We start from the raw sequence: 12,833 nt of genomic DNA, 5'->3' as shown, positions 1-12,833 counted from the left end.
GTCAATTCAATGCTGAATTTGCACAAAAGTTGTTTTAGAAGGAACATGAGTTGAATCAATACAGATGTGTCCACTAACCATTCAGAAACACCCAGTTGCATTCTAACATGTACACTGAAAAAAAGGATTCATTGAATTTACTAAAATTTTTTATCGTAAGTGGTTGCAGTCAATTTATTTGATCTCAATTTAAACAAAAACACATGCAATTCCCATAGAACCAAATCAATTTTTTTATTAAAATAAAAAACTAAATTTAAATTATTAAAACGAGCACAAATTAATTATGCTTAATTTAATCGGGCCATAATAATTTTTTTCAGTGTAAGGCTGAACGCCGCTACTGACAATTTCGGACATTTTGGCTGCATGACATTGTCCAGTTTTGTTGTTGCACAAGTATCTGAAGCACAAGCTGTAAAGGCTCCGCCCTTTTCTGGAAAGGGGGCCGGGAGCAGCAGCTCATTTGCATTTAAAGGGACGCACACAAAAATGGCGTGCTTTTCTCACACCCAAATAGGGGCTATTTTTACTTGCCATTTTAAATGGGGTATTTTGGGGACACCAGAGTGGCATAATAGGTCCCCTTTAATATACTATTTCTTAAAATCACATCAAAGTCTCATCAGATTAATGCTTTTTGTTATATACATTTTTACAATGTGGAATTTATTTTTATGTATTGTAGTCATTATTTTGAATCAAAATTTTGTTATTGCAATTTTCAATTGCAAAAAATTATGATTTATAATACAATTAAAAAAAATAGTAAATACATTTGTGCCAATAGTTTTATATTTAATGAATTATGTTTTGTTACTTTTATCTTCTTTTTGAACAATCAATCATACAGCAAATATTTCCATGAATGAACACCACAAATTTACATTTAAGACTCAACAGTGCACATTTTAATTTAACCAAATTGTGTGGTGCTTAAAAAACCACCGTACTTACAGATCAGATAAAGATTTGTTTTTCAATTAGATTTCGATTCAGATATACCATAAAGTCTCACATTAGTGCCAAAAGTAGGCTGCATCCGAAATCTCATACTTCCATACTATATAGTAGGGGAAAACAGTATGTGACAAAAGAAGTATGTCCGGATTACATTCATACTATTTAGAACATACTTTTTTAGCAGTCGTGAAGTAATTACTTATTACATTATATATCAAGAGAGTATGCGATTTCGGAAGCAGCCTTATTTCCAGCAGTCTGATCCCTTTGATTTGCAATCAATTATCATGTGATCAGCCAAATATAGAGATATGGATGCACCGCCTCCTCTCACATTTCATGCAGTGTTGCCAATTTATCAACTTTGTTGCTAGATTAGCAACTTTTCAGACCCTTTTAGCGCCTTTTTTTTCTTCAAAAAAGTGACTAGCGGTTAACATTTAGTCAGTCACTATATCATACTCCTTCCATTGTCTGACTGAAAATATGTAATGAGAACAGCTTTCAACTATAAATGAAAATACAGTAGTTGAGCACGGATTAGGAGAGAAAACAAATGTAAAGTGCCAACAGTTGAGGAGTTACGTCATCTAGCGACTTTTTGAGCTATTTCGCATTGAAAATAGTTGGCAACAACTGATGAGTTCAAGGGAGGAAAAAAAGAAAGCACTGCCTTTTACTGAAACTAAATCTGCTAGTGTGGATATAGTGTCACTTTAGATAAATGAGTGGTTCATACATTGTTCCGATTTTTTTTTGTAATGCTAATATTGTTTTAATCTTGTGCTGTCGATTATTTTCTTAACCTGTTTATTTATTTATTTATTTATGAAGAAACTAGAAAATGTTTCAATCCTCTGGAATGTTTTAATCCTACAAAACTGACAAATACAATGTGGCAGTGTTTTGTGCTATTGCGTTATTAGTGAATGTTAGAAGTGATTACTCAGATCATTCATCATCTGGCTTATTATGCAGAAGAACTCAATGTTTTCTCTCACTCTCTCTCTCTCTTTTACTCAGTGGGCAGTTTGCTATTGTGAAACGCTGTAAGGAGAAGAGTACGGGTGTGGACTATGCTGCAAAGTTCATAAAAAAGCGTCAGAGTCGGGCGAGCCGGAGAGGCGTTCGGCGAGAGGACATCGAGAGAGAGGTGGACATCCTCCAGGACCTCCAGCACCCCAACATCATCTCGCTGCATGACGTATACGAGAACCGCACTGACGTGGTGCTCATCCTGGAGCTGTGAGTGAGAACACGTCCTCCCACGCCGTTTGTGAAGAGCTACAATTACCCACTAGCACAGCTGCCCTCACTGTATAGCTTTTAAAGGGGCCATATCCAAAAACCTTTTATCATTTCATTTTTTTCCCTAAGCCAAATAATGAATTAATTCAACACTACTGTCTCACTAGAAATTACATCAAAAGTGGAAAACATTAGTCTCAAAATTTACATTTACACAAACGGACCACCAACCTCAACTTTCAGATACTTCAGATATTATTTTGTAGCTCAACTCTCACAGAATTGTTGACACACAGGATGCTGCCTTCAATCAATCAGATGTATGTCAATAGACAGGATGTGGTACAATCATTGGATTCGGATGTGCCTTGAGCTTTCAGATACAGCCTTAGTGTTTAATTACCACTTTCATTTCTGAACGTAAATGAAAAATCTAGCCCAATATTAGCTGAATTTGAAGGCCATTTGTGGAAATGTGATAGTAAACCCATTACAACTATAACAAACAGGGTTGTACCTTCAAATGAATGTGAGCTACTGCTTCATTTTCAAGTGCCTGTCCTCAGATGACATTCCTCTTTAGTTGACTAATGCCTGCCGCCCTCGTCTAAGAGCTCATCATTTATCTTACTCACTGCTGTTTGAACCAGTAGTTCTCAACCTTAGTCTCTTAAGGCTTTCTCGAAAGAACGCTTACCATCTAGTCCTGAGCTAAAATAGCTGCTTCAAGTACCATTTTAAATCAACAAACATCTGATTGATTGGGTCAGGTGCATTAGTGGGCAAAAACATTGGCTGCATGATGTGGTTTGCATCTCATTTAGCATATTCTCCATCCTAAACAGCACAGTATGTGACATCAGGATTGGTGCATCCCAAATCATTGTGCAATGTAAATATTATGCCAAAGGGGCAAAGATGTCATCACACTATATTATGTATTTCTGTTGGATTTTTATCAGTGCATCAGTTATTAAATTATACACTGATCAGGCATAACATTATGACCTAATATTGTGCTGGTCCCCTTTTGCTGCCAAAACAGCCCTAACCCGTCGAGGCATGGAATCCACTAGACCCCTGAAGGTGTGCTGTGGTATCTGGCACCAAGATGTTATCAGCAGATGCCTTAATCCTGTAAATTGCGAGGTGGGGCCTCCATAGATCAGACTTGTTTGTTCAGCACATCCCACAGATGCTTGAATGGATTGAGATCTGGGGAATTTGGAGGCCAAGTCAACACCTCAAACTCGTTGTTGTGCTCCTCAAACCATTGATGAACCATTTTTGCTTTGTGGCAGGGCACATTATCCTGCTAAAAGAGCCACAGCCTCCAGGGAATACCGTTTCCATGAAAGGGTGTACATGGTCTGCAACAATGCTTAGGTAGGTGGTAGGTGTCAAAGTAACATCCACATGGATGGCAGGACCCAAGGTTTCCCAGCAGAACATTGCCCAAAGCATCACACTGCCTCCGCCGGCTTGCCTTCTTCCCATAGTGCATCCTGGTGCCATGTGTTCCCCAGGTAAGCGACGCACATACACCTGGCCATCCACGTGATGTAAAAGAAAACTTGACTCATCAGACCAGGCCACCTTCTTCCATTGCTCCGTGGTCCAGTTCTGATGCTCACGTGCCCACTGTTGATGCTTGCGCCGGTGGACAGGGGTCAGCATGGGCACCCTGACTGGTCTGAGGCTATGCAGCCCCATACGCAACAAACTGCAATGCACTGTGTATTCTGACACCTTTCTATCAGAACCAGCATTAACTTCTTTTTAACTTCAATTTGAGCTACAGTAGCTCGTCTGTTTGATCGGACCACACGGGCCAGCCTTCCCTCCCCACGTGCATCAGTGAGCCTTGGCCGCCCATGACCCTTTCACCAGTTCACCACTGTTCCTTCCCTGGACCACTTTTGATAGATACTGACCACTGCAGACCGGGAACACCCCACAAGAGCTGCAGTTTTGGAGATGCTCTGACTCAGTCGTCTAGCCATCACAATTTGGCCCTTGTCAAACTCGCTCAAATCCTTACACTTGCCCATTTTTCCTGTTTCTAACACATCAACATTGAGGACAAAATTTCAAGGACTTTTTAAGGACAACTTTGAGACACTTTCTGCCTAATACGTATATCCTACCCACTAACAGGTGCGGTGATGAAGAGATAATCAGTGTTATTCACTTCACCTAATAACATTCATGATGTTATGCCTGATCGGTGTATATTGTTAATAGGCTATGTCCCAATACTGGCATACTGTTGTTTATACTCAAACACTGTATATTAATATTGTCAGAATGCAATGTTGACTGTTACTTTACGTAATTTAAAAGGGAACTGTTTGCCACACTACTGTGTGCATGTGTATTTGTTGTATCTCGTGGTCTGGAGGCCAGTGTGTTTGTCATTCTCTGAATGTGTCGGGGAAGCTGTAGTAAATGTCAGAGCTCTAGAGTTTCTGGGAGGCCCAGCTCAGGTTTTCTCTGCCTGAGATGTGTGCATGGGAGCGTGGAAGCTCAATTAGGACTAATTGTGGCCTGAATCCAATCAGAACGGTGGCTGAATGGACAGTCTGTAACTGTCAGCTGCTCTGCATTTTAAGTGAAGAGCATCTTTCTAGATCCACCACTCAGACCTTGTAGTGTACAAGTTCAGCTAAGCTGATATACTACGTATTAAAATGTCTGTGAGTGTTTGGAAAAAGACATTTCTGCAGAGCTATGATAAAGTGGTTTGATGTTAGTGATAAAAAAAGCTGCGCTAAGCTGTTTAAGCCCTACTGTGGTTAACTGTCACAGAGGAAGTTTACTAGCCTAAATGTATTAGATTAAGATGAACATCTCTGTATGTGTGAGGTAAACTGTGTAAAGTGTACTTGGTGCACTCAGTTTATACTCATTTTTGTTTAGACTAATAAATAACAATGGTTTAACAATGGTGGTAGGTTTGTATTATTTGAAATATTTTCATGATTAAATTGAAATACACATATTATGTACAATTTTAGAAAACTAAAATAGCAAAAATGCAACTGGAATGGATAGATGCGTGGATTGATAGATATCATAACCATGTGTGGAAATGTTTTTGTCATGTCAACAATAGCCAGTTTCCTATGCTTCTTTGAATGTCTGTCACTCTGTTGGTTAGCATGTTATATGCTGAAACGGTCTCTCTTTATTTTCAGTGTTTCAGGAGGCGAGCTCTTTGACTTCCTGGCTCAGAAGGAGTCGCTGAGTGAAGAGGAAGCCACAGAATTCATCAAACAGATTCTGAATGGAGTTCAGTACCTGCACTCCAAGAAAATTGCACACTTTGACCTGAAGGTACATAAGTTTTGTCCACGGCTGTCTCTGAAATCTAAAGTCAGTCGTATAGTTTCCTATAAATGGCTTGGTTGTGGAGGCGAGAAACAGCTATAATGGTTGCCATGGCAACAGTATAGCTCTTCCTCAAGCAGAGGTGAATTGGCCTTTACTGAAGAACAATCGAGTCTGTTGCATGGCAACACCTGAAACTTTGCATGACAAAATAGCTATTCACTTTTCTAAGACCTGCTATTGTACTGTTTCTTGGGAATGCATACATGACCCCATTTCTGTCAACCGTATGGAAATTCCATCCTTTTACTCTTTTCAGCTTATAAACAACTTCCTCTGCTAATGACAGCTCTAACTAATCACTGTGACGAGCACCGTCCCATCATGGGCTGAGAGCGTACGTGTGTTTGTACCCCATTCACATGTGTTCCTCGTCCAGCCTGGCCCAGATCCAGACATTCTAACACAGCAAGGTTATCAGCGGCACATGATGAGACATGTCACCCACGCTGTTCTCTGCGATAATCTCCATCCTGTTTTTCTAAGTGCTGCGTCTCCACAGTCGCCAGCGCACGCTGGAGCTCTACAAGGGCAGCCGGAGACACTCAAAAGATACTACTTTGGCTAACCCCCTCTCTTGCTCCAGTCAACACATTCTAACTGCTATGTAAACAAAAAATCCCATTCATGCAATTGCAATGAAAATAGCTAATTTAGCTAGCAGCAAAATTTAGGCCCTGTTTACTTGTATTAAGATGTGTTTTTTTCATTGGATCATAAGTGGACGATGCTAAATACAGGTGTAAACAGGGTCTATAACATTTTGAGCTTGTCCACTTTCGACCCCTTCCAGTAGTAGTTGAAATCGCTTTCGTAGTGCAAACGCTCATTTGATCGAATACATTCAAACAGCCACAAAAGACTGTCTACTCTCTGCCTAATGACCTATTGTTTAAACAGTATGGGAGGCACGTTAGCCAGACAGGATTTAAACTTTATCGGCTGAAGACCCAAGATTGTTTGAAGACAAAAAACGTACTGAGCACAATGTTCTCTCACTTTGCCTGATTTCTAACACGCTCAAGAATGAATTGGAACTAAAATAGCTAGTTTAGCTAGCAGCGAATTAGAGATTTAGGAAGTAGCCAGTGACTAATTACAGATCACTGGATATCGCTTAGCATAAAGGCCTGTTCAGACCGATGCGTATGAACAAGCATGGGCTGAATGGAAATGCAGATTCACTTTCTGACAGACTGTAGATGGTGCTTTTAGAAAAGCAGAATATCCTGGTTACTCAGGGACACAAAGTGATTCCACTTGTCATGGAAGTCAAAACAGCATGCTTTCAAACAACTGTTCAGATTTTGTATTAGCTATGTTCTTTACCAAACAATTAGCTTAGCATAACTCAGTTTCTTGTTCGAAACAACACATGCTAACTGCTATGTAAAAATCGCAAAGAATTGTTCATAAAAATAGCTATTTTAGCTAACAGCTAAATTCAAAGATTTAGGAAGTGACTAATTAGGTCACTGGATATTAGCTTATCTCAGCTTAGCATAACTCACAAAGTCTTTCACTGAAAAAGAAATTAGTTTAGCAGAACTTATTTTCTTGCTCAAAACAACATGCTTACTGCTACCATGCCATGCTCACAACTAATGAAAGAGTACAGGGAAAGATGGGTGGGTCTGGATTCTTCCTCAGTTATTCACTCTTGCTTAGCAAAATAGTTTAGTGAGTGACACCAAGTTGTAGCTTAGTGGCAGTTTTCTTCGCAAATCGAAATAAAATCTAATGCATTAGCTTGTGAATGTTCGTGTTGATCTAAACAGATGCATTAACAGTGCTCATTCAAATTAAAATGTTTATCGCACTGAATTTTTCATTGAATATTCATCTTAGTATGAACAGTCATTTACTCCCAAAGACTCTCACTATTAGCTCTGCATAACCCTCTCTTGCTTACACCAATGAACATATGCTAACTGCTGACAAAATGAGCCATGCTCACAAAAGAATTGTTCTTTATAAATGTTATTTTAGCAAGATATTTAGAAAGTAGCCAGAGACCAATTAGGTCACTGTATATTAGCTTAGCTTAGCATAACTCCCAAAGAATCCCGATCAAAAATATATTAGCTTAGCATAACTTCTGTTCTTGCTCAAAACAACGCATGCTAACTGCTATGTAAACAAAGTCTTGTGCCATGCTCACGGAAGAATTGTTCAAAAAAAATAGCTATTTTAGCTAAAAGCTAAATTCACCGATTTATGAAGTAACCAGTGACTAATTAACTTTCTTTTTACATTGACAAGGAGGCAAATTTCCGTACTTTTACATCCTAGACATGGCACAACTCCTGAGGGAACATAGCGTACGCCCTCCTCCGCACTTGAAGTCAGCTGGATGCCTCTTTTCACCTCTTGGGTGCGTAGAGGCATTAAGACGGGAACATAACAGGTGTCGAGTCCCACGCAGAATTACATGAAACCTTCAGCCACTTCATCAGCATGCAAACTGCTGAGGTGGAGGTTAACGCTGATTAGCCGTACACACACATGACAAATACCATTTATCGAGATGGACTTGAAAATGGAAAGCATGTGTATGATACAAAATTATACAAAAACATGGTGCAATAAACTAGCTTGTATTTTCTGTCAGGCTTAGAAAGGTTAGCAAGACTCATCTTCAATATTAGCTACCAGGCTACAATGTGCTTTGTGAACTCAAGATGTTCCAGTTTCACCAAAAAATATCCAATTATAAGAATAGAATGCATGGGTTAAATAAAATAAAATAAAATATATTAAATTAAATGAAATTTTAAATTAAGCAGGTAAATGCATAAATTATAAATATATAAGTAAATAAAGAAATATGGAATTCACAGCTCACATGCTCATATAGTCATTTAAAATGATAAAGGTCAATAAATATAGCGATAAACTAAAACTGTGAATAATGAATGACAGGTTCAGCCTTGAACAGTCAGACAGTGACACCCATCATTTCAATGGATTTCTGTTTTTTGACTTGGTTTGGGTGACTGTTTATCGTTTTAATGGGTAATTTAATTGTTTTTCAGCCTGAGAACATCATGCTGCTGGATAACAACGTCCAACTCCCGCGGATCAAGCTTATTGACTTCGGTTTGGCGCATAGGATCAAAGACGGAGTAGAGTTCAAAAACATTTTTGGAACTCCAGAATTTGTTGGTAAGTTCAAAAGTTCATGATGCAAGATGCTAAGTGTGTGATTCATTTTCATATTACTGGATGTCACTTATGGCTGCTGAAATTCTCTACCATCTTTGGACATCCTACATTGTTATTTTGAATGAAATGTAGCTGATGCCTCTAACCTGGTTTATTTTCAGCTCCAGAGATAGTCAACTATGAGCAGCTGGGATTAGAGGCCGACATGTGGTGAGAATTTTTAAGCAGATCACACTTTGTACTTTACATAAAGTAAGCGTCAAAGCTCAGCTATGGCTTAACCATGTGCTCTCTTCCGCCCCTCTGTTTCCTCCAGGACCATCGGAGTAATCACATACATCCTGTGAGTATGAATAGAAGAATTTGGATTCCTTCTTCTCTGACTGGACATCCAGACATTCATTGACATTCCACATAATGATGGACAGATTCCATACACATGGAGTTAACAGGTCACATGCTGAACCAATCTGCCCTCATTGGCTTCGGTGCCCCTCTCACCCCCACCCTCCAGAGGATTCAAATCCCTGCTAAAAGCGTTCTGTTTACCCTCCGCTAAAGACCCCCTGATTCCGCTAACCCGTTCCGTGTTTTCCCGCTCGCTCCTCAGCATCACTCACAGTCTGTATCCGCTCTCTGGAGAGTTCCAGAAGGTCGTGACAAGTAGATGCATTACAATCCACATTAGCGGCACTGTGAGCAGTAGTAAATGCTGCTCCATCTCAAAAAGCACTGTGAATTTGAGTCTCCTGTAACAACAAAAGACAACATTTAATAACATGTTTTTACTCCAAATTCACTTCATAACACCAGTCGAGTAAAAACTTCCTTTTGTGAGCTGATGTGGCTTCTTATAGCATAAGGCAGACAATTATTATTTTACAGTATTCTATACAGTGATAAAGGCTATGTCGATTAGCATTGCATTATAAATATACTTTATTATTATGAAAATACCCGAGAAGGCTTGAAGAACTCAGGCTTGATAAACCGTATATTGTCGCTGCCGTGTGTTTATTGTTTTTATGTTTAATCAGTCAAAGCGTTTCTACCTTCTTTTTATTCAGCTACAGCGATAGCGCATAGCTGAATGCTTTTGTCCATATTAGGGATTTCCAGGAGCGTCACAAGTTATATTACTTTTGCGAGGCCAATTTGGAGTTTCTGCACGAAAGGCGCCCTCCGTCTTCCGGTATGAATGAAACAGACAAAATGTGTAGTGCTCAATAATGCTCAAAAAATAGGAAAAATAATACTTATCTCTAAAGAAATTTGAAGTAAACATGATAATCCATATGTTTTTCTCCAGTGTACAGGAGTTTTTTTTTGCATAATAGGCTCATATTTCATATTGAAGATGGACTCTGTTTTAGATTTTGCATACCTCCTGACCAAAAATGTTGTCATTTTATCATAATAATATAATATTAATATAAATCCTTAGACCTTTCTGAAGATTTATAGACATAGACTGCCTGCATGTTTAGAGTTCACCCTGCAGTCTTTTATAAAATATGTTTTCTGTAAAATAAACAAATATTATTATTATTTTCTAATTATTATATTATTATAATTATTATACCCTGACGTCGTCATACTCAATTCCAGTCAAAATATGAGTCAAATACTGCTCCATTGGGCTGTGATTATGGGGCGTGTTTCAACCGAACCAGGAAAGAAAATGCCTCTGCACTCAATTGGATAGACCTACAACCAATCAGAGCAACGGAGCGACGCATAGTTGTCAACAGAACTCAGCTGCACGCACACCTGAAGAAGTAGAAGAAGAAGATGACTGTAAATGATCCTTGCCGGTGTTGTAAAAAAGAATTTAAGGATACACGGAGTACTTACCAACACGATCATCATTTTTGAGAGAAATGGTAAAGGTGAATGCATATACGAACAAGTTCTCCGTTTAGGATTAGAACGAATTCAACCCAAGCGCTCTTTGGTGACATGGATGGTTACGTTACTTTTGATCATCTGCCCATCATCGTATAAAGCCCGCCCTGACAAGTTGATTGGTCCGAACAGCTCTGGTTCGAGCATAGTTGCTCCACAACGGACTCCAGACCGAACTTCCCGACCTCAAATGTTGTACTTCTACCTTAGTGCCCCTTTTTTTCTAGTTTGGGCCACCTCCCCTCAAAATGTCTGAGCACGGTCCTGTGCTGAACAAATATATTGATGAACCACACCAATGAATAATGAATGAGAGGTTCTCATAATGGGCCGTGCACATATCAAACAATAGCACCCATAATGTTACACCCATTTTGAACATGATCAGATGAATATCTGAATGCACATGCCAGTTTATACTTAGTTTGTTAGGAATTTTGTTTAGATTAATACATCTGCCAATAATTTTATAGAATTTTAATTATTTTTTTCTTTTGTATTATACATACAGATCATCATCCAATTTTAATATAGGAGAACAAACAATATCCAATTATATTTAAAAAAATAATGTATTCCTGTGGTGGCAAAGCTGTATTTTCAGCATGGAATTAACAGTTCACAAGCTCATACATTCATTGAGAATGATTCAAGTAAACGAATATATCGATATACCAGAAAAGTGAAGAGTGAATTACAGGTTGAGCCTCGGGCCATCAGACAGTGACACCCAAACTTTTCCACCCATCACTATTGTGAACATAATTATGCCACTTAACAGCTGTCTGATACATAAACTTCTGCACGTGTTTGGATTCCACTATCGGATCAGTTTCAGGAAAAAAAATTAACAGTTAATTAACAGGAATTTCGAATGTGCTTGTACGTAGGTCAAGCATTTGTCTTTCTTTTCCAGATTAAGCGGGGCTTCACCGTTCCTGGGCGACTCCAAGCAGGAAACTCTAGCAAACATATCAGCAGTTAACTTTGAATTTGATGAGGAGTTCTTCGGCAACACCAGTGAACTGGCCAAAAACTTCATCAAACAGCTGCTGGTGAAAGATACAAGGTGAGAGGTCAAATCAGGATTCAGCCATAAAGAAATCTAATATTTTGGTAGTTTGGAATCGAATATATTTCTGCAACAGTGTTTTACTAGTCTCACAAGTGAAAAAAACTAACAAAAATATTCTATATAACATGCATAACATGCTTAACCCTCTGGTGTTCTTCGTTTAGGGGTTGCATTGGTTGTCTTCTCGGTCATAAGTGACCGGACACCTAAAAATTAAACTTCCTCCACCCCATTTTTTAATATTTATGTAATAATTATGGTCTATTTTTGCCATTGAAAATTATACAAAAAATATTTTTGTAATATATATATATATATATTTAATTATTGCAGTATTTCAGGTTAAAATAGAGACTAGGCCTTCAAAGTATTTTTTTTTTGAAGGCAGATTAGCGCCCTCTTTTGGAATTGTTTAAGAAATCATGCAACCATGTGTGTAATCATTAGAGGTCTCTATGGAGAGGCTTGAGAATTCCCTAGTTCTCTTTTGAACACGTTTAATGATTTTTTTTTTGTTGATGGATTTTAATATATATTAAACAAATCTCAAAGACTATTTATTATAAAGTTTTAGATTTGTGTTTTTGCAGATTTCCCATTTATTTCCTATAGTGGTCATTTTTGACCCGAAGAGCACAAGTTGGAGTATTATTTTTTACGACCACTTAGCATGCTCTAATTTTTTTGTGTGTTTACATACCTAATGCTAGAAAAGTCACCAAGTTTCATATCATTCTGATGAAGCTGTGATTTTTAATAACTCAAAATGTGGTTCATAGGTTCGGTTTTTCATAGGTGTATGTATGTGTATAAGTTTGCATGTGTGTGTGAGTGGATGTGTCAATATCACACTCTTGATGTTTTAGAGTGTCACCCCTTTACTGCTGTGTACTTTTTGTTCAGCATCGTGGCCGATTTGTAGATTGCACACACAAATATCCTGAGAGTTTTTGTGTTTTTGCTGATTTCCCATTCATTTCCTATGGTCGGCAATTTATGACCGAAGACAATGAACGCTACTTTTTTTTTTTTACGACCAATTAGCATGCTCGAATCATGACCCCAATTTTTGTGTGTGTTTACATAC

The 12,833-nt window shown here is 38.4% G+C and overlaps 1 protein-coding gene across 2 annotated transcripts in view; it reads left to right on the top strand.

Moving 5' to 3' along the window:
* The window catches only part of dapk2b (death-associated protein kinase 2b), a 51,327-nt gene that overhangs the window by 28,455 nt on the left and 10,039 nt on the right, over positions 1 to 12,833 (top strand). For both annotated transcript variants that reach the window (XM_079810042.1, XM_079810043.1), the window contains exons 3-8: positions 1,987 to 2,208; positions 5,409 to 5,547; positions 8,637 to 8,766; positions 8,928 to 8,976; positions 9,083 to 9,109; positions 11,588 to 11,740. In XM_079810042.1, the coding sequence (XP_079666168.1) occupies positions 1,987 to 2,208; positions 5,409 to 5,547; positions 8,637 to 8,766; positions 8,928 to 8,976; positions 9,083 to 9,109; positions 11,588 to 11,740 (720 nt within the window). The remainder of the gene's footprint in view (positions 1 to 1,986; positions 2,209 to 5,408; positions 5,548 to 8,636; positions 8,767 to 8,927; positions 8,977 to 9,082; positions 9,110 to 11,587; positions 11,741 to 12,833) is intronic.

Source organism: Gobio gobio (assembly GCF_949357685.1).
Source record: "Gobio gobio genome assembly, chromosome: 25".
Taxonomy (NCBI): Eukaryota; Metazoa; Chordata; class Actinopteri; order Cypriniformes; family Gobionidae; genus Gobio; species Gobio gobio.
This window is presented reverse-complemented; position numbering and strand designations above follow the sequence as displayed.